Below are 27,490 nucleotides of genomic sequence, written 5' to 3' on the forward strand. Positions count from 1 at the left end.
GCAGTGCCATTTTTATGAACCGCCGTACTCGAGATTTTTTTTTATGAATCGCCGTAATTAGAGTGACATTTATCTAATTAACCCTTAGAAGAATGGTGGCTGTGTTGTAGTTCTTTATTTTCTTCATGAAGAACATGATGGTTTTTGCTGTAGGTTGTAAGTGTAACAGATGAAAAGACACAAATTATTTACTGTAAAGTTAGTTCGTTAATGGAGAGAAAAAAAACTGTTATCATTTTGTCCTGCTATATTATCATTGGCATGCAGAAAAATGCCAGATGACTGGGGCCAAAAAAAGGAAAAAAAACGATTTGCTGCTGCCCAGGATCGAACTGGAGACCTTCAGTGTGTAAGACTGACGTGATAACCACTACACCACAGCAGCCGTTATGGCTGGTTGTAATTAAGAAACTAATTGTTCATTATTGTCCTTACCGTTGGCACCCTCTTCCGATTATCTCAGCAAGATAACCTTAGGTAGCAAAACAACTTTTAGGGCTCTTTAAAGCTGCCGGAAGGAAACATCATATAATGTTACATGACATGATTTATCCGCAAAACATAGAGCTTGTTCACATTATTACTGTCTTAACAAGTATATTGTCTAGCGCCACACCATACATGAAGACATGAAGTTACATCACTGTCTGAACTCTGAACTGGATTAAGAGCAAGTTTGGTTGATCCCATCGGAGAGATGGAGCGTGCAGCCTTTGGGAGCCATGCAGCAGTTGCACCTCGCCGGGAGCTTCTGTGAGCCGGAGGACGGGCAGGTTATGTAGTCGACCTCCAGGCAGTACTGAGGGCAAGCCACGGCTTCCATGCCCTCTTGATTTTGCCCCAGAAGCACAACACCTGAGTATATGAATGCACAGTGAAAGAAAAACTTACATATAACACCTGAATATATGAATACACTTGATGTGCCCCGGGAGCTTCTATAACAAATTCGTTTCAAAGCTTGGATTTCTAGCTTTGAAGAAACTGCCATTAAAACAAGAGTTGGATCTGTTTGCCTACCAGCGAGGAGGAGAGCGCAGGCGATGTGAAGTCTGGAGGTAGCCATGTATCATGTATGTGTACTCTGTACACACTCTTGAGGTGGTTGGTTCTGAATTCTGATCAGGAAAGCTGGTTAAGGTGTTTGCTTCCACTGACATCCTTATATATAGCCTATGTCCTGAAGAGTGCTGCCTTGTACAGTAGCGGGTGGCTGCGATGAAACGACAATTTTTTCGTAGCTTGGAGTCAACTAAAGTAGGCTTGAACCTTGACCAGATTACCTTCACAATGACTCTGTATGGATCTAGTGGAACTCTCACCATAAATCTACCATGACTGCATTTACTTCTCAATGGAAATACAACAGCAGCTTTATTTGACCGGCGACTTATGCTTGGACGGTCGCAAATCCTCTGCCTTGGTTTTCCAGTTTCTGTATAATTGGGCGGCCACAAATGCTCTGCCTTGGTTTCCCAGTGTTTGTATAATTAGACTGGACTGAAAGTATCTCTAACTGATCTCATTTAAAGGATGATACGGTGCAGCAGTGGCGGAGATAGGGGGGACCAGCAGGGCCCCTGGCCCCCCTAGCATCTGTGATTTAGTGCAAAATTGCAAATGAACAATGAAAAAATAGTGATTTTTTTGCTGCTAACAATCATTCTTTTTCAATGGTTTGGCTCTTCTTCCTAATCAGTTTTAACAGCACCTGGCCCTGGTGATACATTTTTTCTGGCTCCGCCACCAGCGGTCGAGTACCTTTAGAGGAGGATATTTGCTCCTCTACAAAAGTGTTGTTTCTAACCGATCTCCAATACTTAACTCAAATTCGGTAAAAATTTGATTACTACATCAAATTAGATTCGATATGTTTTACATAGCTTAGAATATTTTTAAAACTAGATTGCATAAAAACTAAATAAAACTACTCGCTATCGCTATCATTCGCAATGACTGTATTTAGTTCACAAAGGAAATAGCAGCAGCTTGTTTGATCGGCTAGTCTATTTTTGGACGGTCGCAAATCCGGGAGCCCCTCTTCAGGGGAGGTCCTAATCAGCGCCTTCAACGTAGTTGACTAGCGGCTGCTCACGCATGAGCGTAGCGGGCTGAGGCCCAATTTGGCGCTTCGCTCGGTTGGATGCACTAGCTCCTAAAAAAAATAACTCATTTTGCCAGTAAACCAGGAAAAAATCAGAGTGTCGGTGTACTGAAAACCAAGAAGAAAACCGACACTCTGGTTTTCTATATTTAAAATAAACTCCAAAATTCATTTTTTTTCACAGAGATAAAGAAAGCTCATATAACTTTATTTTTTTTCATGAATTTGAAGTGGTTCGCAAATATAAAAAATATTTTAAAAAATCATAAAATTTAAATAAAAAACTTTACAAATTTCTAAAAAATCACAAATTTCAAAATACTTCAATTGATTTTGAAATAAGGTCATCAACTTTAAACTAATTTCATTTGAAAATAGTTCATCGTTTTTGGAAAAAGTTAATTGAATTAGGAAAAAAAAGTTCACCAGTTTGGAAAAAATGTTCAATAAAAATGGAAAATTTCTTTAAATTTTGAAAAAGAATTCACCAAATTTAAAACAATTATAAAATTTGATAAAAATTCATTGATTTTGAAAAACAAGTTCATATTTTTTTAAAAAAAAATCATCAGTTCCGAAACCAAATTTCATAGAAAATAAAAAATGTTAATCAATTTTTTAAATGATCGCCTGTTTTCGAAAATGTTCATGCACTTAAAAAAGAAAAAAAAAACCGTAAAAACCCAGGCGGAAAAGACAGAAAAAAAGGACAAATAATGCGCCGGCACACTACTAGACCTGCACGAAAACAACTTAAGCGACACTTTATGCGCAGGATAGGTTTTGCCCCTCTCCATTGCCTTAAGTGCCAGCTCACAAGCTGGCGCTCGTGCATATGCAAGCGGGCCACGTCACAACTTGGCGCCCGCAGATCGCTCTCTCGATCGCTTGCTTCGCCCACCAGTATTTTTTCGTTTCTTGAACTGTTGGTCTGGGTGGGAAAAAGATGTATTTTTGATATACTGTTGAAAAAAATTGTGAAATAAACATTTTCATACAGATTTTAAAAAAATCATCAATTTGAGAAAAGTACATGAATTCGGAAAAAGTTTGCCAATTTGAAAAGAGTTCATGCATCAAAACACCAAAAAAATCAAAAAGGTTACAAGACAACACAAATGCTCATGAACTAGGAAAAAGTTCATAAATTTGAAACAAATTGCGAAAATGAAAACAGTTCACAAAGTTTAAAAGTATTTCACAAAAAGTAAAAAACGTTCATGGATTTGGAAAAATCACACATTTAAATAAAGATTGCAAAAGTGAGTAATGTTCAAGAAAATAAATAAGTTCACAAATTTTAAAATAGTTCGCAAAATTGAAAATGTTCATAAAATTAAGGAAAGTTTGCAAAATTTAAAAAAAAATCCATGCATTTCAAAGTTTCCGGGATTTTGAGAAACATGCTCCTAAAGTTTTTCTAACAAAAAGAAAACATAAAGAAAAATAGAAAAACAAAGCAAAAAATAATAATTGAAAACAAGTTCACATTGTTTAAAAAGTTCATGAATCAGAAAAGTTTGTAATTTGGAAAAAGTTTGCAAAATGAAAATAGTTCATGAATTTGAAGAAAGTTCATAAACTTGAATAAAAAGGTCGCGGATTTCGATAGTGCAGCACTCACATGACAGGTCAACTTCATGCACGCCACTATCCTTCTCCCTTCATTCTTAAAAGGAAGGCCGAAGGCATATAACTTTTGGCGGTTTTGCATTCCTCTGCAGCATCTGCCATGTCAAGATAGCATGAAGTGCGACTCTGCTGGATGTGATCGATTCATTTTCTCCCACCCCGAGGGCATGCGGGTCTGATGTTTGAACTTCTGAAGTCTGACGACGCAAAGTTTGACCAAATTTATAGGAAAATTTATGAACAACTATAATACTAAATAGATATAAGACAAAACTATATTTTATTATTGATTTAACGATACTAAAGTTGTATTGTACTCCATCCGTTTCTAAATATTTGTCTTTTAGAGATTTTAAATGGACTACCACATACGGATGTATATAGATATACTTTAGAGTGTAGATTTACTCATTTTGCTCCGTATGTACTCCCTTCGTTCCATAATAGATGACTCAACTTTGTACTAACTTTAGTACAAAGTTGAGTCATCTATTTTGAAACGAAGGGAGTAGTCACTTGTTAAAATTTTTAGAAAGACAAATATTTAGGAGCGAGGGGAGTAGTTGTTAGTATCTTTCCTACAAACTTGATATAAATTTGCACCGTTTGAGCCAAAATTTATGCCTTCCTTTTGAGATCGGAGGGAGTATAATTTTCACAAGTATAATAAAGTAAAAATAGGCCCGTTCACATGGCCTGACGTTAGCACCATAGGCGGTGACTAGGCTCTGGCAGTGACCAACATGGTGGCAATCTGCAAAGATACTCTATTGACCAACACGGTGTTCTTCTCTGCAAATGGTGACGGGTGGCATAGCATGAGTGGACGAACCTCACCGCTGCAGAGACGGGTCATGGATTGGGTCTGTGGGTACCATATACTACTAGTCTTTTTTTTCCATGCAGTGACGTGTGCGATGATGTGGTTGATCTTGTTCTACACATCTGATTTTTCCTACAAGTAGGGAATCAACCACACACTACTGTTGGTTGAATCGAGTCGAGTGGAAGGCTGTTGTTAGCCATGGCGTCTGCTGAAGGAGGAGACAAATATCGGTCGTTCCTGCACGGCGAGGGCGAGAAGAACACGGTGTGGAGGCATGGAGCCCCTCCCAACTACGACCTCGTGAACAAGCTCTTCGAGGAAGAGCGGACCAAGGTACGAATGCTTCCTTCAGTGGTGTACACAGATTAGTAGCTTCAACTGCGAAAACGTCTTACATTAGTGAACAGATGTGATAGCAGAGTAAAAAAGTTCTTCATCTTGGAAGTTAAACTTGTTCACATGCATGGCTTGGGTGCAACAGGAATGGGCCGAGGGGTCTGTGGAAGAGAGGGTGCAGCGCTTGCTCAAGACCTGGGAGATGGAGCTGGTCCACAAGGTGCGGCCCGAGGACCAGAAGAGCGTCCACCCCAAGAACTACTCCGCCGCCACCAACGGTACAAAAATCAACACCTCAACACATAGTACAATCGAACGATCGACCGGCACAAAAATGGATGAAACAAAACTTTGTTGCAGGGCTGAAGCCGCTGACGCGGGAGGAGGTGATGGGCATGGGCGGCTACAACGCGTTCCTGGCGACCACGCTGCCGCCGGAGCACCGCATCTACGACCCGGACGCCGAGACGGTGGAGTCGGCCACGGCCACGTTCCTCACGGCGTTCCCCCGGGGCTTCGCCATCGAGGTGCTGGACGTGTACAGCGGCCCGCCCAATCCCAGGATCGCCTTCAAGTTCCGGCACTGGGGCCACATGGAGGGCCCGTTCAAGGGCCACCCTCCGCACGGCCGCCGCGTCGAGTTCTTCGGCGTCTGTGTCTTCCACGTGAGTTGATTTGATTGGCAGTAATTGATTCATGGTGGTATATCGATTGTTCGTTGCTCTTCAACGGTTAAGTTGCCTGCAACAATGTGGCGATATATGTACAGGTTGATGAGGACACCAAGGTGGAGAAGGCGGAGTTCTTCTACGAGCGTGGCAACTTCCTCGCGAGCTTCTTGAGTGCGCCTCCTGCTGTTGCTGCGTCGGCTTCAGGTTGCCCTGTGATGAGAGGAGACTGAAGCGCGACGGAATCGACGAAACATGCATGTCACTAGCTAGTATTGTCTCCAGAATTCGGATTTGGCTATATTCCATGTAATGCCAAGAAATGTTTAAATAAAAAAATATTTCAATCCATCGACTATATTATCAGTGTTTTTTTAGGTTCACCGCTATCCAGTGGCGGAGCTTGCAGATATTTCTGGACAGGCTGGGTAAGCTAAATTGCATGAAATTGGCATTTCCTCGGCCCATGGACCAAATATAATAGCAGAAGGTGCTGCAAAGCTGGGCGGGCCATGGCCCATGTAGCCTTGCTGAAGCTCCGCCAGTGCCGCTATCCGACTTCTAGTTTAACCTCAAATGGGCGATGTTAGGCGCCGGTCGCACACCCACCGTCCGATTGGTCCAACTGTAGTTGCTTGATCCCTACCTCACCTTATCCCTCCTCAATGGTGGTGTGGAGGCATAGCTTACGGATGGTTCTGCCTGGAGGTGTTGCTAGTCCGTCGCATGGCCATGCAACACTGTACGAGTGTCCGCTTCCTGCCTTTGAGCAACCTCACAGCCAGGCTTCATCCCAACGAAGCTCCATGAGGTGGCCATCGAAAGGTCTCTGTGAGGGTTTCTCCTTTCAAATTTGATGGTTGACTTCAACGAGCAGTTACAAACTATCGACAACGGCTTGACGCAGAGGAATGTTTGTGCAGCGGCGGCGGTCCACATCACATGTAGTTGTTGAGATCATGGAAAAGTAGTGGAGGCAAAACATAACAAACTTGATGGTGGTGCTACTTGAGCACCCGGTCTCGAGCTCCGGGGTGAAAACCTAGGTCTGAACTGCGTTGATTTTACCTGGCAATGGCGATATTTTTATGTCGTTACCTTATTGAAGGCATTACTCGAATATGCTCGAACTGATTTTTCAGGGTGAAAGCCTAGATTCTGGCCTTGCTTGGTTGAATTCGGCGACGGCGGCAGTTTAGCGTTGCTCCCTCCCTGAAGGCGGCTCTGTTGAAGAATCTCACCATCTGTGTGCTGTCATGGGATGATTGATATGGTCATTGTTGTAGTTTGTCGATCGCGGGTCTAATCGGTTTGAGGTTTTGTTTTTCTTTTTTCCATCGCCTACCCATAGCTTTGGTCTTACATGACTTTGCTATTTGCTGTCGTGTTTTTTTTGTGTGTTGGTGTTAGTTGTGTGCATCCTAATTATGCAGAAGCTGGATGTATGCTCATTGTGTTTGTAAACCCTTGATGCTCCATTTTAAGCTAATAGAATCCATCCTTTATCGAAAAAAAAATCCTCTTTCCACTGCTTCGTCCCACTACGAGTCTTCCTCTCATCCTTGCCGGACCCACCTCGTGCCCTCCCGCACCTTGCCGTCGTACTTTTAGGGGTGGGGGGGGGGGCTCCATGTTCCTAGTAGCTGATTTCTTTTTACGCATACCACGTGACATGTGTGGTAAGCAATTCAAAAATAAATAAAAACAACATTTATTTTTACCATATCGTTCAGCCAAGCCCACACACGTCGAGCGGTCTAAATTTGATTGTTTACGTGTACATTTTTTTCGAAAAGGGGGATCTCCCCGGCCTCTGCATCAGAATGATGCATACGGTCATCTTATTAACCAAATAACAAAAAGTGCCAACAAGGTTCCACAGTCTCCAGCCAAACAAAAAGCAAAGGATAAATGCAGCTCACACAGAGCGACAGACGGCTAGATACACAAACTAGCCCGAAAAAGATGCCACAACCGGCTGGCTAAAAATAGATAGGGAAACTAATTGCCTATCCTATTACATGACCGCCATCCAAACCGGTTGAAGATATCCCGAGCTACCATCTCCCAACGGATAGATCCAGTAACCAAATGCTCCCTGGCCTCCATCGGAGTGAGTAGCGACCACGAACGGATCAGTGCCGTAGCTCGGAAGATAACCTGCAAAAAGTGAATCCGTGATGTTCTGTTAAAAACCAAATCATTTCTGCAATTCCAGATAGTCCATAACAAAGCGCAAACTCCAACCCGAATATGTCTTGCTAATTCAGGCTCAACCCCATTAAGCCATGTCCCAAATAAAGCATTGACCAAAGTCGGTGGAGTAATATTAAAAGCAATATGAACCGTCCGCCATAGAACTTTGGCCAACGGGCAATCAAAGAATAAATACTTAATCGTCTCATCCCGATCACAGAAACTACACCTAGTAGGTCCTGTCCAATTGCGTTTAATCAAGTTGTCCTTTGTTAAAATAACTTGTTTATGGACAAACCACATAAACACCTTAATTTTTAAAGGAACTTTGACAGCCCAAACATACTTGGAAGTTGGAATAGCATTCGAATTAATAACATCAATATACATTGATTTAACTGTAAATACTCCAGAGCTAGTCAACTTCCAGCGCAATATATCGGGTTGGTGAGAAAGTTGAACCTCCATCAGTCTCCTAACTAGATGGAGCCATTCTTCCCAACGATTGCCCGCTAGCGACCGTCGAAACTGAATATTAAGGGGGACAGATTGGAATACCGTTGCCACGAACACCTCACGTCGTTGAGCAATCCGATATAAAGACGGATATTGAATGGCTAAAGGTGATTCACCAAGCCAAGTATCCTCCCAGAAACGTGTACTTGTACCGTTTCCAATAACAAATCTCATCCTATTGAACATAGATTGTTTGACTTTCATTAGTCCTTTCCAGAAAGGCGAATCAGTCGGCCTGACTGCGACCTGGGTCAATGTTTTAGTCTGGAGGTACTTGTTACGGAGGATCTGCGCCCACATGGCCTCAGTCCCGGAAGACAGCTTCCACAACCACTTACTAAGAAGGCATCTGTTCTTAACTTAAAGATTTTCAATACCAAGACCCCCTTGGTCTTTCGGTCTACAGATGATGTCCCATTTAGCAAGCCCATATTTTCTTTTAAGTTCATCACCCTGCCAAAAGAAACGCGACTGATAGAAGTCCAGTCGTTTCCTAACACCAACTGGGACCTCAAAGAAAGATAAGAGAAACATAGGCATACTCGTGAGCACCGGATTAATCAATATCAAATGGCCTCCGTATGACATGAGCTTACCCTTTCAACAGCTCAGTTTTTTTCTCAAATCGATCCTCGGTGCACTTCCATTCTCTGTTTGTTAGCCTACGATGGTGAATCGGAATACCAAGGTAAGAGAAGGGTAAACTCCCCAACTCGCACCCAAACAATTGCCTATAAGACTCCTGGTCGTCTTTGGCTCTACCAAAGCAGAACAACTCGCTCTTATGAAAGTTAATCTTTAACCCGGTCAATTGTTCAAACAGGCATAACACTAGCTTCATATTTCTCGCCTTGGCCAAATCATGCTCCATAAAGATGATTGTATCATCGGCGTACTGAAGGATGGAAACACCTCCCTCAACAAGATGAGGTACCAACCCACCCACTTGACCATTCTCCTTAGCCCTTCCTATCAAAATTGCTAACATATCCACCACAATGTTAAACAGGATAGGGGACATCGGATCTCCTTGTCTTAGGCCTTTATGTGTCTGGAAGTAATGACCTATGTCGTCATTCACTTTAATTCCCACACTTCCTTTTTGCGTAAATGATTCGACCTGTCGGCGCCAGGCTTCATCAAAACCTTTCATACGCAATGCCTGTTGGAGGAATGGCCACTTAACCTTATCGTACGCTTTTTCGAAATCCACCTTAAAAATTACTCCATCTAATTTTTTGGAATGGATTTCATGGAGCGTTTCATGAAGAACAACCACCCCTTCAAGGATGTTCCTGTCCGGCATGAAAGCAGTTTGGGATTGCTACACCACAGACTGCGCAATCTGTGTGAGCCTATTAGTCCCGACCTTGGTGAAGATTTTGAAACTAACATTGAGGAGGCAGATCGGTCTGAACTGCTCAATCCTCACAACATCCGTTTTCTTCGGGAGCAATGTGATAGTTCCAAAATTCAAGTGAAATAATTGAAGCTGTCCATAGAATAAATCATGGAACATCGGTAGTAAATCCCCCTTAATAATGTGCCAGCACTTTTTATAGAACTCAGCCGGGAACCCATCCGGACCGGGAGCCTTATTATTTTTCATTTGTGCAATAGCATCGAATACCTCCTTTTCTGAGAACGGGGCAACCAGGATATCATTATCAGCAGCAGACAATTGAGGCACGTCCTCGATCCTGGACTCATCGAGGGACACACAATTGTCCTTCGGCGGTCCAAATAACTATCTATAGTATTCGGTAATATAGGTTTTGAGATTATCCTGACCTAAAATAGTGCCCTCATCCTGCTCTAGCTGAAAGATCCTCTTCTTTCTGTGCTTACCATTAGCAATGAGGTGAAAGAATTGAGTATTCGCGTCCCCTTGGACTACTTTGCGGACCTTGGCACGCAAAGCCCACTTCAATTCTTCTTCACGGAGAAGTTCTTTCAGCCTCTTCTCCGCCTCATTTTTAACCTGGAGCTCGGCGGGCAGCAACATCGCGGATTCGGCTTTTACGTCCAAGGCATGTACAAGAGAGAGGAGCCTATCCTTCTCAATCTTATACACCCCACTGAGGTGCTTAGCCCAACCCCGTAAGAAACTTCTCAAATGCCTAATTTTATTCTGCCAGCGCTCGACCGCCGTCCTTCCTCCAACACCCTTGGCCCACTCCCTGGCTGATGTCTAAGAACCCCTCGCGTTCGAACCAGGCCATCTCAAATGAGAAGGTGTTTTTGTTTTCCATATGGTTCAGCTCCCCTGAGTCAACGAACAATGGTGTGTGATCGGAGATTCCCCGCGTGAGAGCTTGCACCGTAACAAGAGGGAACTTCTGTTCCCACTCCACGCTGGCGAGAACCCGATCAAGCTTTTCATACGTCGGGTTTGGCAGAGCATTAGCCCAGGTAAACTTTCTACCAGAAAGCTCTATCTCCCTTAGATCTAAGCTTTCAATAATGGTATTGAACATAAACGACCACCTGCCGTCAAAGTTATCATTATTTTTCTCCTCTCTCCTTCTAATAATATTGAAATCACCCCCGACCAAAATCGGAAGCTGTTCGGACCCACAGATCCGAACAAGATCCGCCAGAAACTCCGGTTTAAGCTCGGGTTGTGCGGCACCATAGACCGCTACCAAAGCCCAGTTGAACCCATCAACTTTAGACCTAACTCAAAACTTTACCGCGAAGTCACCCATTACTACACTCCGGACTTCAAGGGAATCGCATCTCACACCCAGTAAGATACCTCCCGATCTACCTCGTGGCGGGAGACAATGCCAGTCGAAATCAATACCACCCACAAGAGAGGAAAGAAACTGCGGCACAAAATTCTCTCTACCGGTTTCCGATAAAGCAATGAAATCTAACCGATGTTCCAGAGAAGCTTCAGCAAGAAACCTTCTTTTAGCCAAGTCCTTCAGACCTCTGCTATTCCAAAAGATTCCTTTCATAGTTCATCATGGAATTTTTTAGCAGTCCGAATCCTAGCACTCCTACGAACTGCAGAATCGGGATAAATCTTTCGTTTCCACTTACGCTTTGGCTTAGTGGGCTCCGTCACCCGGTCCTCATAACCGGGCTGAACGGAACCGACAGCTACATCATCTAAGGGCGCATCATCGCCCTCAGACTCCTGATTAGAAGGTGCTAGATCCACACATAGATTATTTAGCACTCTAACCCCTAACGCATCAATTTCCTCATCGTTCATGGGTTTGGCCGCAGCAAGATTACCAATAATCTCTAAGGCCCGCTCCGCCTCTAAATCTAACATATCATTCACCGAATTGGAAATTTCATTATCAGTAGCGCCTAGTGAAACTCCTAATTGGTTTGCATTATTAATAATCTCCTCAGGAGCAAAATGCAATAAAGAATTAGATATGTTAACGGACATACCAGAAGAGATCGCAGCATCGTGAAGCTTGGCCGCCCTCATAGCGCACCGCTGCTGCATATCGTCCACCTTCGGAAGGTCCAGAACGCGAGCACTCATCCGTCTCCCCGTCGAGACCGGGTCTGGGATCCCGCCAAAGGCAATAACCTCCTCTCGAGAATGAGGAGGCCGCGGGCTCCCAATGCCCTCGGACAAGTGCCCGGCGGGTAGGACAAGAGACGGGACAACTGGGGCCACCTGCCCACTCCCTCCTCCTGCCCCGCCCACCGGCTCAGAGCGAAGCGTCGAAGTCGCCGACGGTGCGGTCCTCCTGACCGCAGACGAGGAAGGGATGTCTAGGGCCAGTGCAGGGGAAACCGTCGTTGTCGAAGGAGAAGCAGTCCGCCTGACTGCTGGAGAGGAGGGGAGAGCCACGGCCACCTGGCCCAGCTCTCCCCCCAGCGCAGCCGCCGGCGCGAGGGCCACTGCCCCAACCGGAGAAGCAGGAGCCGAGGCATCCTGCCTCGGGCTCGCTACCCCGGCACTGGCCAAGCCGCCCGGTACCGGCATCGCAGTGGGAGAGGAGGCTAGGCTACCTCCCCCACTGCCGACCAACACCGGCCTCACCGGTGTGACCTGCGCCAGACCACAAGAGGGAGAGGCCGGGGCCACCTGCCCTAGACTCCCCTCCCCAAAGAGCACCTCCGAACCTGTCGTTACATCCCTACTCGAAGCCACGGTATGAGGAAGCCAACCCACCTGAGGCTCCACCTCCGTAACCATCACAGGACTAGCCACAACATCAAGCTCCAAAGGAGGGAGCATACACTCAAAGCAATCATCAGACTCAACCCTGTCACTCCAAAGCCGAGGAGGAGCCGAAGCTGGCTCAAAGGACCCAAAACGCAACGTACTCATCGGTACCGTCGGGGCCGATGCAGGTTCTACTCCAGAACCATCACCGGGCAACTGAGCAGTCGTACTAGGCCCATTGGCCCTCTCTCGTCCTGCCTCATCAGTCGGGTCCTCACGAGCACCGGCATCACCATCCCCCTCGTGCATGTCCATATCAGCCCCAGAACCCACATCGGCAAACAACTCAGCATCCTCAAACTCTATCTCAAGAGGAAACACCTCTCCCCGATAAAACCAGTTAACCACGTTCGGGATAAAATCAATGTCCAGAACGCCCACTAAGAGCCGGGACACCCCATGTGCGCGGGTAAAAGCTATGTCCACTTCCTCAGTCTTACCCACCAGCATACCCAAACTCGCCACTACTCGAGCATCGGTTAAAGCCTCAGATGGGGCCCTTGAAAACCGCAGCCACACCTGTGTGAGCGATTTGCCCTTAGGCTCCTCCTTTTTCCACTCGTGAAACTCCAGGATACACTTAGTACCAGGCACCCTGCATAACCCGAAACTCAACAGCTTCTGCAGGTCGTCCACCGTTGGGAAATCAACCCTAAAGACATTGTCCTCGATCCGAACAAGCTCCCACTGAAAGTCACCGGGAGCTAGTTCTTGAAGTCTCCGCACAATTTGAGCCTCAGACACCACCTCTCGGGTGGCTTTCACAATGCCAGTAGTCATACTCTGAGCCACAACAGTAATGTCCCTCGCCGCCGGGGACTCAAAGAAAGTGAGTTCGGCACAATATACTCCATACATCGTGAGCGCAGGAGCCTGATCACGCATAACCGGGCAGTCCCCCATAACATGAGCATTCTTGCCACACAAGCTACATAGTTCCGCCACACATTCTGCAATAAAGTGGCCTTTCTCACCACATCGATAGCACAACATCTTTTCTTTCTTACGTGCCCATTTAGATGCCTTCTTAGACTCAGCCATGTCCCCTACCTTGGCATCTCCACCAGTAATAGGGACCTCCACATTGTCCAAGGCCGTCACCACCTCCATCGCCTGGCTAGGCAACTCAGTCGACTGCACAGGATCAATAGCCATATTCGAAGAGGCCTGGTCAACCACGACCGGTGTTGGGGGCGGCTTGCGAAACCGGCCACGACCACCACCCCGTCCACCACCACGGCCACCACGATGGCCACGGAAACCACCTCTCTGCCGGCTGTTCGGGCCCGAAGTCCCTTCGACGAAGCTACCCGCCGGGCCAAGGAAAGGTCTCTCATCCGAACCATCACTTTGCCAGGCGTATCCGCGTCCACCTCCCGTAGATGACGAACCACGGTGTTGGCCTTTTCCATGCACATCATAACCATCATCTCCCCACTGTCCTCGGGGCGGATCCGATGACTCGGCAGTCACGTTGTCATGTCTCATCTGCGTCGGACCCGAGCGATTATGCGTCGGCCTCGCGATGTAATGAGGCGGTGGTGCAACCCCATCGACATGGCCAACCGGCCTAGGGCCATTATGCACCGGCAGCCTTGGCATCTCAGCTCCGCGCCCCAGGACGGGGGTGACGGGAGGCCTCGGCGGAGGTGTACCACGGCCCGCGGTGGTCATCGAATTTGGGAGCACGGGCGGCCTCACCCCGGTCGGTGTGCCAATTCCTCGGCCCATCGTGGCCGTAGCCGCACCGCCAGGAGCTTCGGTGCCCCGACCCGACGGCACGGGCGGCACCCCCCCAGGACCTGAGCCATTCACCGGCCGGGGCAGAGCGGCCCGGCCACCGGCCGCAACAGGCGGCGGTGCAGTTTCGCCACGGCCAGCCCCCCCACCAGTAGAAGCTCGGCCAGCTCCAGGGAGCAAGGAACCACGGCCAGAGGCAGCAGCCGACGGCGGCACAGCCGAGGGCAGCACACCACGGCCACCGACCGACACAGCCCCAGCGCGGCCCGCCCCAGTAGGCTCGGTCGGCTTCTTCCCGGCCGCACCCCGACCCACCATGGACCCTAGCGGGGGGATGCGACGAGCACGACCGGCAGGAACCGCCCGCCGATGTGGAGAACGCCGTAGCAGAACCCTACGGCGCGAGCAGGAGGAGGATGAACCCGATCGATCAATGCATGCGTAATTCACGTCGACGATCGATATATCCTCGATCCCATCCTTTTCCAGAATTACTGGACCCGGCCCAACTGCAGCCCCTTCGCACTGGGCCACATACCCAGCCGAAGGAGGCCCAGTAGCCACCGATGGCCCACAGGCGCCAATCAGGGAGTTCAAACGCAGGGCCCTCGCCGCCGCGATCCTGATCGAAGCCGCCGGCGTCACCTGCTGCCGGCCGGCCGCCACACGGCCACCTTTCTTCCGTCTTACCACAACCGTCCACGCCTCCGGCGCAACCAAATCGAAAACTGTAAATTTGGGTAGACGTACCTTGGGAATTGGACCCTTCCATGGCCGAGATGCGTTCGCCGCCGTCCTTCGATGGACGACACGCCGGAGCAGCTCCAGCTTCTCTCCGGGTCGCAAGCCGTTCCTCGCCGGATCCTCGGGAGGGACGACCATCTCCACGATCTCGGCCACCTCATCCTCATCGTAGCCAGGAGAAAAAGCCTCACAGATTATATCGGAGGGAGTAGGCGAGTAGTCCGTCAAGCCGCCGGATCGCCCGCCGTCGTCCTCGTCCTCTCCGCTGTCTTCGTCCGCTAGGGCCCAGAATCTCCCTCCCACTCTCCGGCGATCACCGGGTGCGTCAGCGCGGGCGGGCGTCGAAGACCCCGGCGCCATCCGCGGCTGTCAATAGATAGACAAGTTACCTAGCTACTCGTGCGGTGATTCTCGGCTGAAGCTGCTTATCAGGAGAGTACATTCTTTGAGGGGGAAACGAAGACGAACCGGAACTTACCTAGAGAGATCTCGGCCGTTGGGTATAACACATCTTGACCGTCTGTTGCACGTACCGGTTCAGTACTATGCCTTCTCCTCTGTTTCATTATGCTACCTTCTCCCCTGTTTCTGTCTGAAGGTGTTCGAAATTCAGAAAAGTGCAGACAGCGGTGCTCCTTGCAGCTTGTTTGAACTTTATCTCGATTGGCAATAGGGTTCAAAGTCATGGCTCAAAGCTATGGATAAATTTTCCGGGAATATGTCTTGCCTCTGTATTCAAGTGTTGCTGAGTTGTGGAGGGAGAATTTGGTCAAATCTCCCCAACAAAACTCTGAAATCTTGATGAGTTCGTTCTGTGCATCCGTGTGAGCTACATGTCCCTCCGTCAACTTCCTTCTCACTCCGTGTAGAGTAGGTATTCACAGCACACTGGTTATCGTCCATTTACGACAATGAGCACACTGGTTACCTACGTCTGTCAAAGCCGAACAAGCTTGGAGAGGCAGAATCACATATAAAACTACATAAGAAAAGGCACAGGTCAAATGCATGAATCACCTACTAGGCTACTACTAGCAGCGTGCCGCGTATAGTGCGCTGATCCAGGAGCAACAATCATACGGATACAATTGTAGGATCGCAACTGATAGAAACGTCAATCTTGATACGTACTATTCACCAACACATAACGGCAACTCCTCCCAATGAACATGCAAAAAATATGTGGATCTTAAAGGCATTTGGAGATCAGCTCATACCTGATACTATTCATCAACACATAAAAGCATCTTATAATCAAGAGGAAGTATGTCATAGCATAGTAATAATCACACATTCAACGAGCAGTTAGATGATAAAAATGTTGTTAAGTCTACAAGATCACAGGTCACAATGTACAGAAAGTTCAGTACCAGAGGCTGAAGATCCAGAACTTGCACGAACCACAATTGCTCTGAAGTAACAAGAAACAAGCACACCATACATTACTCAGAACCATCTCTTAGGTAGTACTAGTAGCAAAGAAGATTCACGCAGTTGCACTACCAATTGGGTGGAAAGTTGGTTCAGTTTATAATATTTCATAACCAGAGAGAGTAATCATCACACAAATAATCCGACATTCATTTCAGTTGGAATCACGAGTTCATGACATATTCGACTAGCAATTATCACAAGTACCGTTCCGTTGACACAGAGACGGACATTACACAGTAATTGTTCAGCACAACATGGTCATGGGAAGTTGGGAACAGAACAATGGAAAATGGCAAACTAATGTAATGGAAACAGAAGTACAGTACAGGCATCGTGACACACATAGTAAAAGATAGAAAAAAAAGGTGTAGCTCACTTTGGTCAAGCACAGAAGTGGTGCCTTCACTTTTGGAGGTGTCAAGATCAGGAGTGATGCCTTCATGGTTCGACAACAATCCGGACAGGTTCAGCAGTGGCATCTTCGCCTCCGTGGTGCTGCTGCCTTCGCCTCCGTGGGACGGCAGCAGTGGTGCTGGTGCCTTGGCCTCCATGGCCGGATGTAGAGGAAGATGAATATCCAAATGGCGCATCCAGATTCCTATCAGGGAGCGTTGGCATTCCTGAATATGCCCACAGGAGGCTCACAACTGAGAGGAATTCTCCACCCGAAGCAAGGCTCTTGGCATGCAAATACCCTCCGCATCTGCCGGCAGAAAAACAGAGCATCTCCAGCCACACGCCTTGGATGGTGGTACAGTCCGTGGTCATCAAATTTTGAGCAAGCAGCCAAGCATCATAAATAATAGTTCCTGTTGAGACTTCTCCAGATTGCAATTTCACAATTATTTTCTGCACAAGCCCGACAGCGTTATCCGATGTCCCCTCACCCCTGAGGATGTCACTGAGTTGGTTGTAGGCATCTGTGAACAGACTCTTCCTGCTGCCTGGCAGTAGCATCTCAGGATTGGCAAACAGGAGATGCACCATATAGTTGGACAACTGTCTGCATCGGGTACCATCAGCATCGTCTGCGTTGGAGTGAAGGAAGAATTCCGTGGCTGTATGCCACAGAAGGACGCTCTCGTCAAATGGCTTATCTATGCTCCAACCCAGGAGTGGGAACAAATTCCTAGCCTTCATAGTCCACTGGCCCATAGTATTGGTGTGATACATGTAACTTTCAGCATCCTTTATGGAATCCCTCCACATTACCTGAATATGTAAACGAGCTACCTTCGTAATATCCTCCGATGAGTAGCAGGCATCCATGCACCAGTATCGGTCAAGGAAGTCCTTGCAATGTAAGAATCTTGCCAAGCCCATCAACTTGCTGTGCCTTTTTGTCGTGGGCAAAGAATCCAAAAGGCTATGTTGAGCAACCATGTCAGGCCACTCTCTGCTGGAACGTACTGCCAAGTACACACAAATAAATTCCAAAGCAAGAGTGCCGTACAGCAACAGCAGTGTAACAAGACATCGGCACCTCCGTATGCTTGTTTGTCAATACTGTGGAAGAGACCGATAGCAACAATTGGCAAACCTGTAGATGATGCCCATGTTGCCAAAGAAAGATAATCGATAGGCGATAGATGAGAAGTGGCTATGCGTGGAGCACGATTTCTGGTGTAGTTATATTCATCAGAAAGGTAACAAAAAAGGGTCCGATACTCTCTCAGGAATATTCGTGGAAGAGGACGAATTCTAGTGCAGAGAAGTTTCAAAATATGGGTGAGTGCTGATCTGATAATCACATAAATCATGCGTAGAATCGTAGTATTGATGTAGAGAAGTTCACAAGTGGCATTGAGTTGTGATATGATCACCATGCGTGCAGCATGACTTTTGGTGTAGAGAAGTTCAAAAGTAGTGGAGAGTCCAGCTTGGATCACCTCATACTTTTGTGAGTGGTCAAGGAGCCAGAAGGATGATAGGTTATCAAACCGGTCAGAATAGCTATGTGCATAGTCTACAAATACCTTCTCAGGCGAATGGAGGGGCATGCTCCTCTCAGGCTCCTCAATAATCCCCACGGCCACGGGCCACGTAGGCTCCAGAATTGAAAAACCTCTTGATCTTTTTACATATTCTTCAAGTCCAAGTTGTGTACTTGTACTACTCGGAGGAACATCTTTCACAGTTGTGGATAAGCTATCGAAGCTATAGTTCTTGAGATTTACTATTTTATCGATGCATTTGACAATCCCGGAGATGAGTAACAATATTGCTGCAACCAATAGCCTGTTGTCTGCCAATGGTGACCACGACTTACGGAACACATACGCGATTGCTGTGACCTGAGAACACAATGGAGCAGTGGGAGAAAAAACAATTAGAGAAAAGGGCCCGCATGGCTGACAACCATAGCAAGCAACTAAGCATGCTTTTCTTCCTATTCCTAGACATATAGCGGTGAGTGATGACTTCGAGAGAGATAGCAACCATGACCAATAATAGGTGGCTATAATAAGGTATAGGAGTATTATTCGTAAGTGTGGTTTCATAATTAACCGCTTTCCCCTTTTTTAGTTTCTGGTCTAGATGGGCTAATTGGGGCAAAAGCACGCATAGACAATCGAACATATTGAATACCAAAAATATTGAAATTAAAGCTGCCATGCATGAAATTAAGCTGACCTTAGACGATAAAATTAGTATTTGTCGCGTCCAGACTTCACTGTCTTCAAGGTTGTAGGCGGTGATGCAGGTGCCACCAAGGTGCATCAATAGGATAGGTGCCCAGAATACCTCCAGGTCATTGTTCCCTTGTGCTGAGTTTGATTTGTACAGCTTCCAGGAGAGCACCCCAAGGGCGGATAAAACCATAGAATCACTGCTCACGAATGAAATCCAAGTGAAAAATCTGAGCCAGGTTGGTATACGGCGCCTACGGAGGGCCCCAAGGATCATAAGAAGATACTGGATCCCAAGGCTAGCAAGTACATAGATTTGCAGCTGCCACAAATTCCACCACTGCATAACACTTGAGAAGCCCATGCTTCAATTGTCTGCATATTTGTGTGGAGGTACCAAAATCTTAGATCCTTGGTCAGAGTACATATATAATTCGAGGATATCATAAAACACGCATGTACATGGACAACATATGCAAAGACCAAACAATTGCTTTCATGAAAGTGGTCATCTTAAAAACTTCAACAGATATTAGTGCAGATTGGACAGAAAATTGAGTTAAAACTATTAATCCCTTTGTCCCATAGCTTGAAAAACCTTCTTATATTATGAGACGGAAAGAGTAAAAAAGTATTTGATCATCATCTGGATATATAGGTATGGACCTTGTAAGAAATTAGTTTGTCCCTTCTCTTAAACATGCAAGGTTCGCTCACCCTAATGTAGGAACTGCTATTGCAGACAGAGCTTACAGTGAAGCATCAGGTTCTGTTGCTATAAAAATATTTTAAAAATGCAAAACAAAATCTGCCGACCACAAACTCTATTTTAACGGTTTTGCTAGACCTCATCTAGCTGAGTTCTAGTTATGTCTCATTCGCCTTTATAGCTATTGGATGTCATGCTATAAGATGCGTGTGTTCTGACGTGGGTTGATACTTCTGTGTATCTGTTTATGGTTTTTATATAAATGAGACCAAATTATGTCTCATCTAGATAAGTTCTAGGCACCCCCTATTTTAATGCTAAGAATATGTTTTGCTCAGCTTTCAATTAACCAACATTATTACCAAGAAGTGAGAAAACAACGCAGCACCAAATAGGATTGCTATAGACTGTTTGATGGTCACAGCTTATGCTGGTAAGCTGTGCAATCTTATACTAGTAAGAGCAAGTATAATAGGTCTTAGTCAGCTGGCTATAAAATGTTCCACATCAGCAAAATCTTATGTGAAGGAGAGAGAACGTTGGAGAGAGGAGAGTGCCGACGCTTCGTCCATTGCCGGGCGATAACACCGGCTACGATGAATTGACCGTGCATACAGCTGGCGAGAATGGAAGAGCATGCATGCAGCCAATCACTGTTTGTTTCATTGCTTTTTTCTCCATGCAAGTACTACAACTAACCTACAGCCAGTTTATTATACGCATTGGCTATATAGCTGACGTGGTATTAGTATAAAGCTGGCAGCAGGCTATTCAATTAGCTTTGCTCTAAGCGGCTCGGGGTATCTCCAACAGATTGTATGTTTGTCTTGCTGGTAAAATATTCATGTCATCAACCAATATGCTATCATACAACTACTCCAATATAGGTTGTATTTAAGTTATCTACTACCTCTCTCTCAGTTTACAGGGCGTGCGCGTGCCCCTAGGTCGTCAATTTGATCAACCTAATACAAGTCATATATTATAAAAAATATAACAATATAAACTTCAGATGTTCTATTTTCAAACCGTATAATTTTTATGTTATATAATTTATATTAAGGTGATAAAATTGGTAACCTAGGTATACGCGTAGGACTTGTAAACTGAAACGGAGGTAGTAATAGATGATGAGAAATTAAATGTGGTTGCTCTTTATTTCACTTTGGAGCTTGTGCAAAAGTTGTTGGTTAATCTACATACTCCCTCCTTTCCAGTTTATAAGGCTCAATTCAAAAATCTCATCAACCAAGGTAGATGATGAGTGGTGGAATATTTTTTGTAGTTTGCAAAAGCACCCAATTAATGCTCTTGTTTTTCTCAAAAAATTATGTTTATGAATGCATTAATTGCAATGCATGCATGCATAAAGTGCATGCATTGGTCAGTTTTCTCTTAATACTTGCATGCAATGATTTAATGCACCTTGAAGTCTCAACATGTGATGGGGAACAACCAAATTGAGCCTTATAAAATGGAAAAACTAAAATTTTGAGATAAGCCCTATAAACCGGAAATGAGGGAGTACAATTTTGCTCTCTCTTCACATTTATTACATGTCACATCATCACTATGTCCTAGGTGATAATTTTACCAACATCTATCTTACAACGGTTAGAGATGCCCTCACTATTTATGAATTGTACATTTTCAGACACATTAATTACTCCAATTTATTGGGATCTGCATTTCCAGACACATCAAATTTCAGCTGCTGGAGATTCAGATCCATTCCACGCTGTTAAACGTGATGTATAGTTAGGATTCTGGTTGTTAGGCTAGCTGTAGATAAGGGCAGATCACGCCATCAGTTGTAACCCTAACAACCTTGTACTTATCCTTTGTACGTACGTGTATAAATATACGAGGAGTCCGGTGGTCATCATCACGGCAAATCATTTGTTCTGACTTGGTATTCAGAGCAATAAGATCCAATCCTACCCACCATGGCCGGCTCCAACGCTGCTCCCATCACCAACACTTCCGGCGCCCTTTCCACCGTCAACGCCGGCACCCTTGCCGCCGGCTCCTCCTCCTCCGCTCCAATCTCCGTCACCACTCTCGGGAACCTCATCACGCTGCGCCTCACGCGGGAGAACTTCCTGCTGTGGAAGACTCAAGCCGTCCCTGCCCTCGCCTCGAACGGTTTGCTCGGCTATGTTGCCGGCACCGAGGAAGCGCCGCCGCAGACCCTCATAGAGGGCACTGGCGATGCAGCTGTCGAGGTCGCCAACCGGGAGTTCCTTCGTTGGTTCCAGAAGGATCAGCTCGTCATGATCGCGCTCCTCGGCTCCATGACCGAGGATATACTCGGGCAGATGACCCAGCTCACCACTTCTGCTCAGGTCTGGACTACTCTTCATGAGTTGTTTGCATCACAGAATCATGCTCGTATCATGCAGTTGCACTACCAGCTATCCAATCTGAAGAAGAAGGACCTCACCGCCTCGGAATACTACCGCAAGATGCGGGGCTTCGCCGACGCCATGGCTTCCATCGGCAAGCCGCTCGACGATGACGAGGTGCTGGGCTACATACTCGCCGGACTAGGTCCTGAGTTTGAGCCTCTGGTCGCGTCCATCACTGCGCGCAACGACCCCATCAGCCTCAGCAGCTTCTATGCCTTCTTCCTCAGCGCCGAACTTCGCCTCGAGCAGCAGGCATCATCCGGCAACATCCATCCGTCCACAAACGTTGCTGCGCGCCACACTGATGGTCATCATGGCGGACAAGGCGCACGCGGCGGACACGGCGATCAGGGCGGACGTGGTCGCGGAATGCGCGGCCGCAGCAACGGCCGGACTAACCTGAAGTGTCAGGTCTGCTCCAAGTTCGGCCACGACGCCCTCCACTGCCGCAACCGGTTCAACCATGCCTTCCAGCCAGAAGAGCAGCGTGAGCGCTCCGGCAACGTCGCCAACACCGGCCCAGGCTCGTACTCCGTCGACACCGACTGGTATGTAGATACCGGCGCCATCGATCACCTGACGAGTGACCTGGACCGTCTCAGCTTCCATGAGAAGTATGGTGGCAAAGACAAGGTGCATGCAGCCAACGGAGCAGGTATGTCTATTGCGCATGTTGGTCATTCCACTATTCCCGGTTTATTCAAACCTCTGCACCTCCGTAACATTCTGCATGTTCCACACATCAACAAACACCTCCTGTCTGCACAAAAACTTGCCTATGATAATCATGCTTTTGCTGAATTCTATCCTCATCTCTTTCGTCTTAAGGACCAAGCAACGAAGGCGGTTCTTCTTCAAAGTAGATGCCGAAATGGTCTCTACCCGGTGCCAAGCTACAAGCAGTCGTCGCTCGTATGTGGTCCTCGAGCTCTCTCCAGCATCAGGCTATCTTCAGATTTATGGCATAAAAGATTAGGTCATCCGTCCAAAAGTATTGTCGATTCAGTTCTTAGGTTAAATAAATTTGCTTGTGCACCATCTACCGAGTCTAGTGTTTGTGATGCGTGTCAGCGCGCAAAAGTTCATCAGCTACCTTTTCGAGATTCTAATCATGTCACTTATACACCTCTTGAAATTATTCATTCGGATGTATGGGGCCCTGCTACTACTTCCGTTGGTGGTTTTAAATATTATGTGAGTTTTTTGGACGACTATAGCCGTTTTACATGGATCTATCTCCTTAAACGAAAATCCGATGTTGAACAAGCCTTCTACACCTTCCAAAAACATGTTGAACGCATGCTCGATGCAAAAATTAAAACTGTTCAGACGGATTGGGGTGGCGAGTATCGCCGTCTCTCCCGCTATTTCCAAAAAGAAGGCATTGCGCACCGGGTTTCCTGTCCTCACACCTCACAACAAAATGGCATCGCAGAAGGGAAACATCGTCATATCGTCGAAACAGGCATCGCTCTTCTCGCTCACTCCTCCCTCCCTGTTCGGTTTTGGGACGAGGCTTTTCTCACCGCTTGCTATCTCATAAATCGCATGCCCACTCGAGTCCTTCAAAACTCCACACCAGTCTCTTGTCTTTTTGGCGATAAACCAGACTATACATTTCTCCATGCTTTCGGTTGCGCTTGTTGGCCGAACCTGTGCCCTTATAATAACCGCAAGCTAGAATTCCGGTCTCGGCAATGCGTTTTCTTGGGATATAGCTCCATGCACAAAGGCTACAAATGCTTAGATCGCTCTAGTGGTCGCATTTATATTTCTCGTGATGTCATTTTTGATGAACAAGTGTTTCCGTTCTCAACTAGCTCAGTAGTGCAAAAGTCCTCACCCATTCTTTCCACACCATCCTCTTTTTTTCCCATCACCGAGCCGGCTCTAATGGATGATCGCATGCGCAAATATGACATGACCTTGCTGCCTGATGCTTCGTGTAGCTCGTCTTTGTCTCCTGCAGGTACTCGCCAGGAGTTCACGTCGCCATGTGCGCCACGTAGCAGCCATACAGACGGGGGGCATGCGGATGTTTCAGCCGGACCCTCGGCCGTTCTCGTCACGTCGCCTGGATCGCGCAGCCCGGCTTCTCCTGTCAGCCGGCTTAGTCTGACGCCCAACCAGGCTGACGACGTCGACCCGGCCTGTTCGTCCACCGGAACTCCAGCGTCAGTACCGCCGACGCCGCCGGCGACCCCGTCGTCCGATGCTGCCGCGGAGACTGAAGTTGCTTCGTCCAGCGCCCTGCATCCGATGACGACTCGCCTTCGCAACAACATCGTCAAGACGCTCGTGCCAAGCGATGGCACCGTCCGCTACGACCCTCGCCGTCGTGCTTTCCACGCGGAGCCTCGCTCATTTCGCGCCGCCCTTGCCGATGACCAGTGGCGGCCCGCGATGGAGTCTGAGTTCCAAGCTCTTCAACAAAACAAGACATGGTCATTGGTGCCTCGACCTCCTGGCAAAAATGTTATAGGCTGCAAATGGGTCTTCAAAGTGAAGCATAAGGCAGATGGCTCCCTCGACAAGTTCAAGGCACGGCTCGTCGCGCGCGGCTTCACTCAGCAGTACGGGCTTGATTACTCGGAAACATTCTCTCCGGTAGTCAAACCTGCCACCGTGCGCCTCGTCCTCTCGCTCGCTGTTTCCCGTGGCTGGCACTTCCGTCAAGTGGACATCAGCAATGCTTTCCTTCACGGTGTCCTCACTGAAGAAGCTTACATGCAGCAGCCCCCCGGCTTTCAGGATCAGTCACGGCCAGACTATGTTTGCAAGCTCCACAAGGCGTTATATGGCCTCAAACAGTCTCCTCGTGCATGGTATGCCCGTCTTAGTGAGCGTCTTCAGCAGCTTGGGTTTCATTCGTCAGCAGCCGATGCATCTCTGTTTATCCTTGTTGATCGAGGTGTCACCATCTACATGTCTATGTGGATGATATCGTCATCGTGAGCTTATCTGCCTCTGCCATGCATAATCTGCTTCAGCGACTCTCGGATACCTTCCCTGTGAAAGACCTTAGTTCTCTGAATTATTTTCTCGGTATTGAAGTACTTCGCAATTCTGGGGGAATGACTCTTACTCAGACAAAATACGCCCTTGATTTGCTGCAGCATACTGATATGGTGAATTGCAAAGCAATTTCAACACCCATGTGCCCCCATGAGAAGCTCACTCGTGATGCTGGACATAAACTGAATGAGGATGAAGCTTTCAAGTACAGAAGCACCGTTGGAGCTCTTCAGTACTTAACTTTGACACGGCCGGATCTCTCGTTCGCCGTGAACAAAGTCTGCCAGTTCTTGTCAAGGCCCACTAATGTGCACCAGGAAGCTGTTAAACGCATCTTGCGATTTGTGAAAGGGACAGTTGCGACAGGCCTGACCATCAGGCGCTCGCCATCAACTTTGATCAGTGTATTCACTGACGCTGATTGGGCTGGCTGCAGCGATGACCGAAGATCCACCGGTGGTTTTGCTGTCTTTTTTGGACCAAACCTCGTTTCATGGAGTGCGAGGAAACAGCCGACAGTCTCGCGTTCATCCATCGAAGCCGAATACAAGGCGCTTGCGAATGGAACTGCTGAAGCCTCTTGGATACAATCCTTGCTGAAAGAGTTGCACGTTCCGCAGCCTCGAGCACCCATTCTATGGTGTGACAACCTCGGTGTCACGTACCTCACTGCAAATCCGGTGTTTCATGCTCGTATCAAACACATTGAGGTGGATTTCCATTTTGTGAGAGAAAAGGTGGCCATGGGTGCACTTGACGTCCGGTTCATTGCCTCTGCTGATCAGGTAGCCGATGCATTTACCAAACCTCTCACGAAGGTCATGCTTGAGCGGCTGCGCACCAATCTCAACCTTGTGTCAGGATGAGATTGTGGGGGAATGTTAAACGTGATGTATAGTTAGGATTCTGGTTGTTAGGCTAGCTGTAGATAAGGACAGATCACGCCATCAGTTGTAACCCTAAAAAAATATGTGGTTCAAACGGGAGTTTATCTCCCTCATAAATCGCCACGCAACCTTATCCGGCCGGCGGTCTTATACATACATACTGCCAGGCAATCTTATTCGGCGGTCTATTATACCTTTATTACATCGCATACAGCACCGCCATACATCAGGTGAGGTCAGCAGCAGCCAACAACAGAGAGAACAGAGCAGAAAGAACCTTACTGCGTGAGACGCCCGGCTAGAGGAGAGAAGCAGGCGACCAGGCTTCGGGAGGTGGCTTCGTGAGGCCGACCGAGCAGGAAGAAGCAGCCGAAGCCTGGAGGAGGTGCCTGCGCTGGTCGGCGGCAGCTGCTCGAATCAAAAGAATGGTACACATTAACGGAAAAAATGCTGGTGTAGAAGCACATCTACTTCTAAAGCCGAGGCAAAGCACATATACAGGACCTGAATAAAGGGAAAAAGGTTCAAGCAGTAAATGTACCCGGCTGGCTGGATCTCTCCTCCGGGCGGAGCACCCGAGGCTGCCTGTTTCGTAGCGCTGAGAATGAGTGTAGTGCTCCTCGTAGCGCTGGGAATTCCATTGCTGCTGCAGCCTGATACTTAACGATGAATGAGAAGGATGAATATAGCAAGGACGATCTACCGGTTTTTTATTAGGAAAAGGAACAAGAACGCACCTACTACGCGGCTTTGCAGCCTTGAATTTTTAGTAGCTCGTGACAAACTGCAATGAGGTTGGCCACGTTCTTTCAAGAAAAACAACTGGCGAATGAAGCGAACGGCACGTGCTAATTATAGGGAATGTTTTTAGCTGCATGCCTGCATCACAGTAGGGGGGCGGTTCCTGGTGCTGGCAGTCCACCCCTACGGTCTACTTCGCCGTCAGTTCAGCTCACGCGGCGTGTCCTTAAAAAAAAAGAGCTCACAGAGGAACGTGGGACACGGCTGAGGAGAGGGTGGGGGACTATACACTGGCCATGGGCAGCCCGGCCCGACGTTGCTCATAGGCCGGGCCTAGGCCTAGATATTGAGCCCGAAGGTCAGGCTGGGCTCGGGCCCATCATATTTACGATGTAACGAAGAGGCCCGGCCCGAGGTTTGGTGGGCTTTTACACTCACGGGCCAAGCTTCGGCCTGATTTCTAGGCCCGATGCTAGGCCAGGCCCGGGCCTAGGATTTCTATGTCGGGCTTGGTCAGCCCCGGCCCAGCCCAAGGGATGGCCAGGTATAGTGGGGACAGAGGAAAGCGAAATAAAATTTACAAGCAACAGTATGTAACGGCCTATTCGTTTGTCTCGGCGTCAAGATTGGTACGTCAATGTCCTGTATAAGGTGTGAAAACGTTGGACACTGCTGAGGAGAGGGTGGGGACTTAGAGCATCTC

At 47.4% G+C, this 27,490-nt stretch overlaps 3 protein-coding genes, 1 long non-coding RNA gene and 1 other non-coding gene across 5 annotated transcripts; 2 read left to right on the forward strand and 3 right to left on the reverse strand.

The window, feature by feature from the left end:
* Positions 1-312: 312 nt before the first annotated feature.
* Positions 313-385, reverse strand: TRNAV-UAC (transfer RNA valine (anticodon UAC)). The gene has a single exon. It is a non-coding gene; the product is annotated as a tRNA-Val (tRNA).
* A 162-nt stretch (positions 386-547) lies between these two features.
* Positions 548-1,132, reverse strand: LOC125531930 (proteinase inhibitor PSI-1.2). The gene is made up of 2 exons (XM_048696145.2): positions 1,021-1,132; positions 548-855 (listed from the first exon to the last, which is right to left on the reverse strand). Exons 1-2 carry the CDS (start codon positions 1,064-1,066, stop codon positions 665-667), a joined length of 237 nt encoding a protein of 78 aa, XP_048552102.1. The 5' UTR covers positions 1,067-1,132; the 3' UTR covers positions 548-664.
* A 3,565-nt stretch (positions 1,133-4,697) lies between these two features.
* On the forward strand, positions 4,698-5,915 carry LOC125540270 (pathogen-related protein). The gene is made up of 4 exons (XM_048703867.2): positions 4,698-4,895; positions 5,044-5,176; positions 5,259-5,563; positions 5,668-5,915. The coding sequence occupies exons 1-4, from the start codon at positions 4,761-4,763 to the stop codon at positions 5,797-5,799; spliced, it is 705 nt and encodes a 234-aa protein (XP_048559824.2). The 5' UTR covers positions 4,698-4,760; the 3' UTR covers positions 5,800-5,915.
* A 15,767-nt stretch (positions 5,916-21,682) lies between these two features.
* LOC147993012 (uncharacterized) lies at positions 21,683-25,099 on the forward strand. Its single transcript, XM_087539197.1, has 2 exons — positions 21,683-22,799; positions 24,114-25,099. The coding sequence occupies exons 1-2, from the start codon at positions 21,683-21,685 to the stop codon at positions 25,097-25,099; spliced, it is 2,103 nt and encodes a 700-aa protein (XP_087395323.1).
* A 1,120-nt stretch (positions 25,100-26,219) lies between these two features.
* On the reverse strand, positions 26,220-26,734 carry LOC147993013 (uncharacterized). Its single transcript, XR_015610021.1, has 2 exons — positions 26,588-26,734; positions 26,220-26,454 (listed from the first exon to the last, which is right to left on the reverse strand). It is a non-coding gene; the product is annotated as an uncharacterized LOC147993013 (long non-coding RNA).
* Positions 26,735-27,490: the final 756 nt, after the last annotated feature.

This window comes from Triticum urartu, chromosome 1A, assembly GCF_056163025.1.
Source record: "Triticum urartu cultivar PI428250 chromosome 1A, HENAU_Tu73, whole genome shotgun sequence".
In the NCBI taxonomy this organism is placed as follows: Eukaryota; Viridiplantae; Streptophyta; class Magnoliopsida; order Poales; family Poaceae; genus Triticum; species Triticum urartu.

Excerpts from the sequence above, each read along its gene's own strand:
- LOC125531930 (XM_048696145.2), bottom strand. The coding sequence starts at position 1,066 with ATGGCTACCTCCAGACTTCACATCGCCTGCGCTCTCCTCCTCGCTG. Across the intron at positions 856-1,020 it reads CTGCGCTCTCCTCCTCGCTG|GTGTTGTGCTTCTGGGGCAA; the intron begins GTAGGCAAACAG and ends TCATATACTCAG.
- LOC125540270 (XM_048703867.2), top strand. The coding sequence starts at position 4,761 with ATGGCGTCTGCTGAAGGAGGAGACAAATATCGGTCGTTCCTGCACGGC. Across the intron at positions 5,177-5,258 it reads CTACTCCGCCGCCACCAACG|GGCTGAAGCCGCTGACGCGG; the intron begins GTACAAAAATCA and ends ACTTTGTTGCAG. Across the intron at positions 5,564-5,667 it reads TCGGCGTCTGTGTCTTCCAC|GTTGATGAGGACACCAAGGT; the intron begins GTGAGTTGATTT and ends ATATATGTACAG.
- LOC147993012 (XM_087539197.1), top strand. The coding sequence starts at position 21,683 with ATGGCCGGCTCCAACGCTGCTCCCATCACCAACACTTCCGGCGCCCTT. Across the intron at positions 22,800-24,113 it reads GCATGCAGCCAACGGAGCAG|GTACTCGCCAGGAGTTCACG; the intron begins GTATGTCTATTG and ends TGTCTCCTGCAG.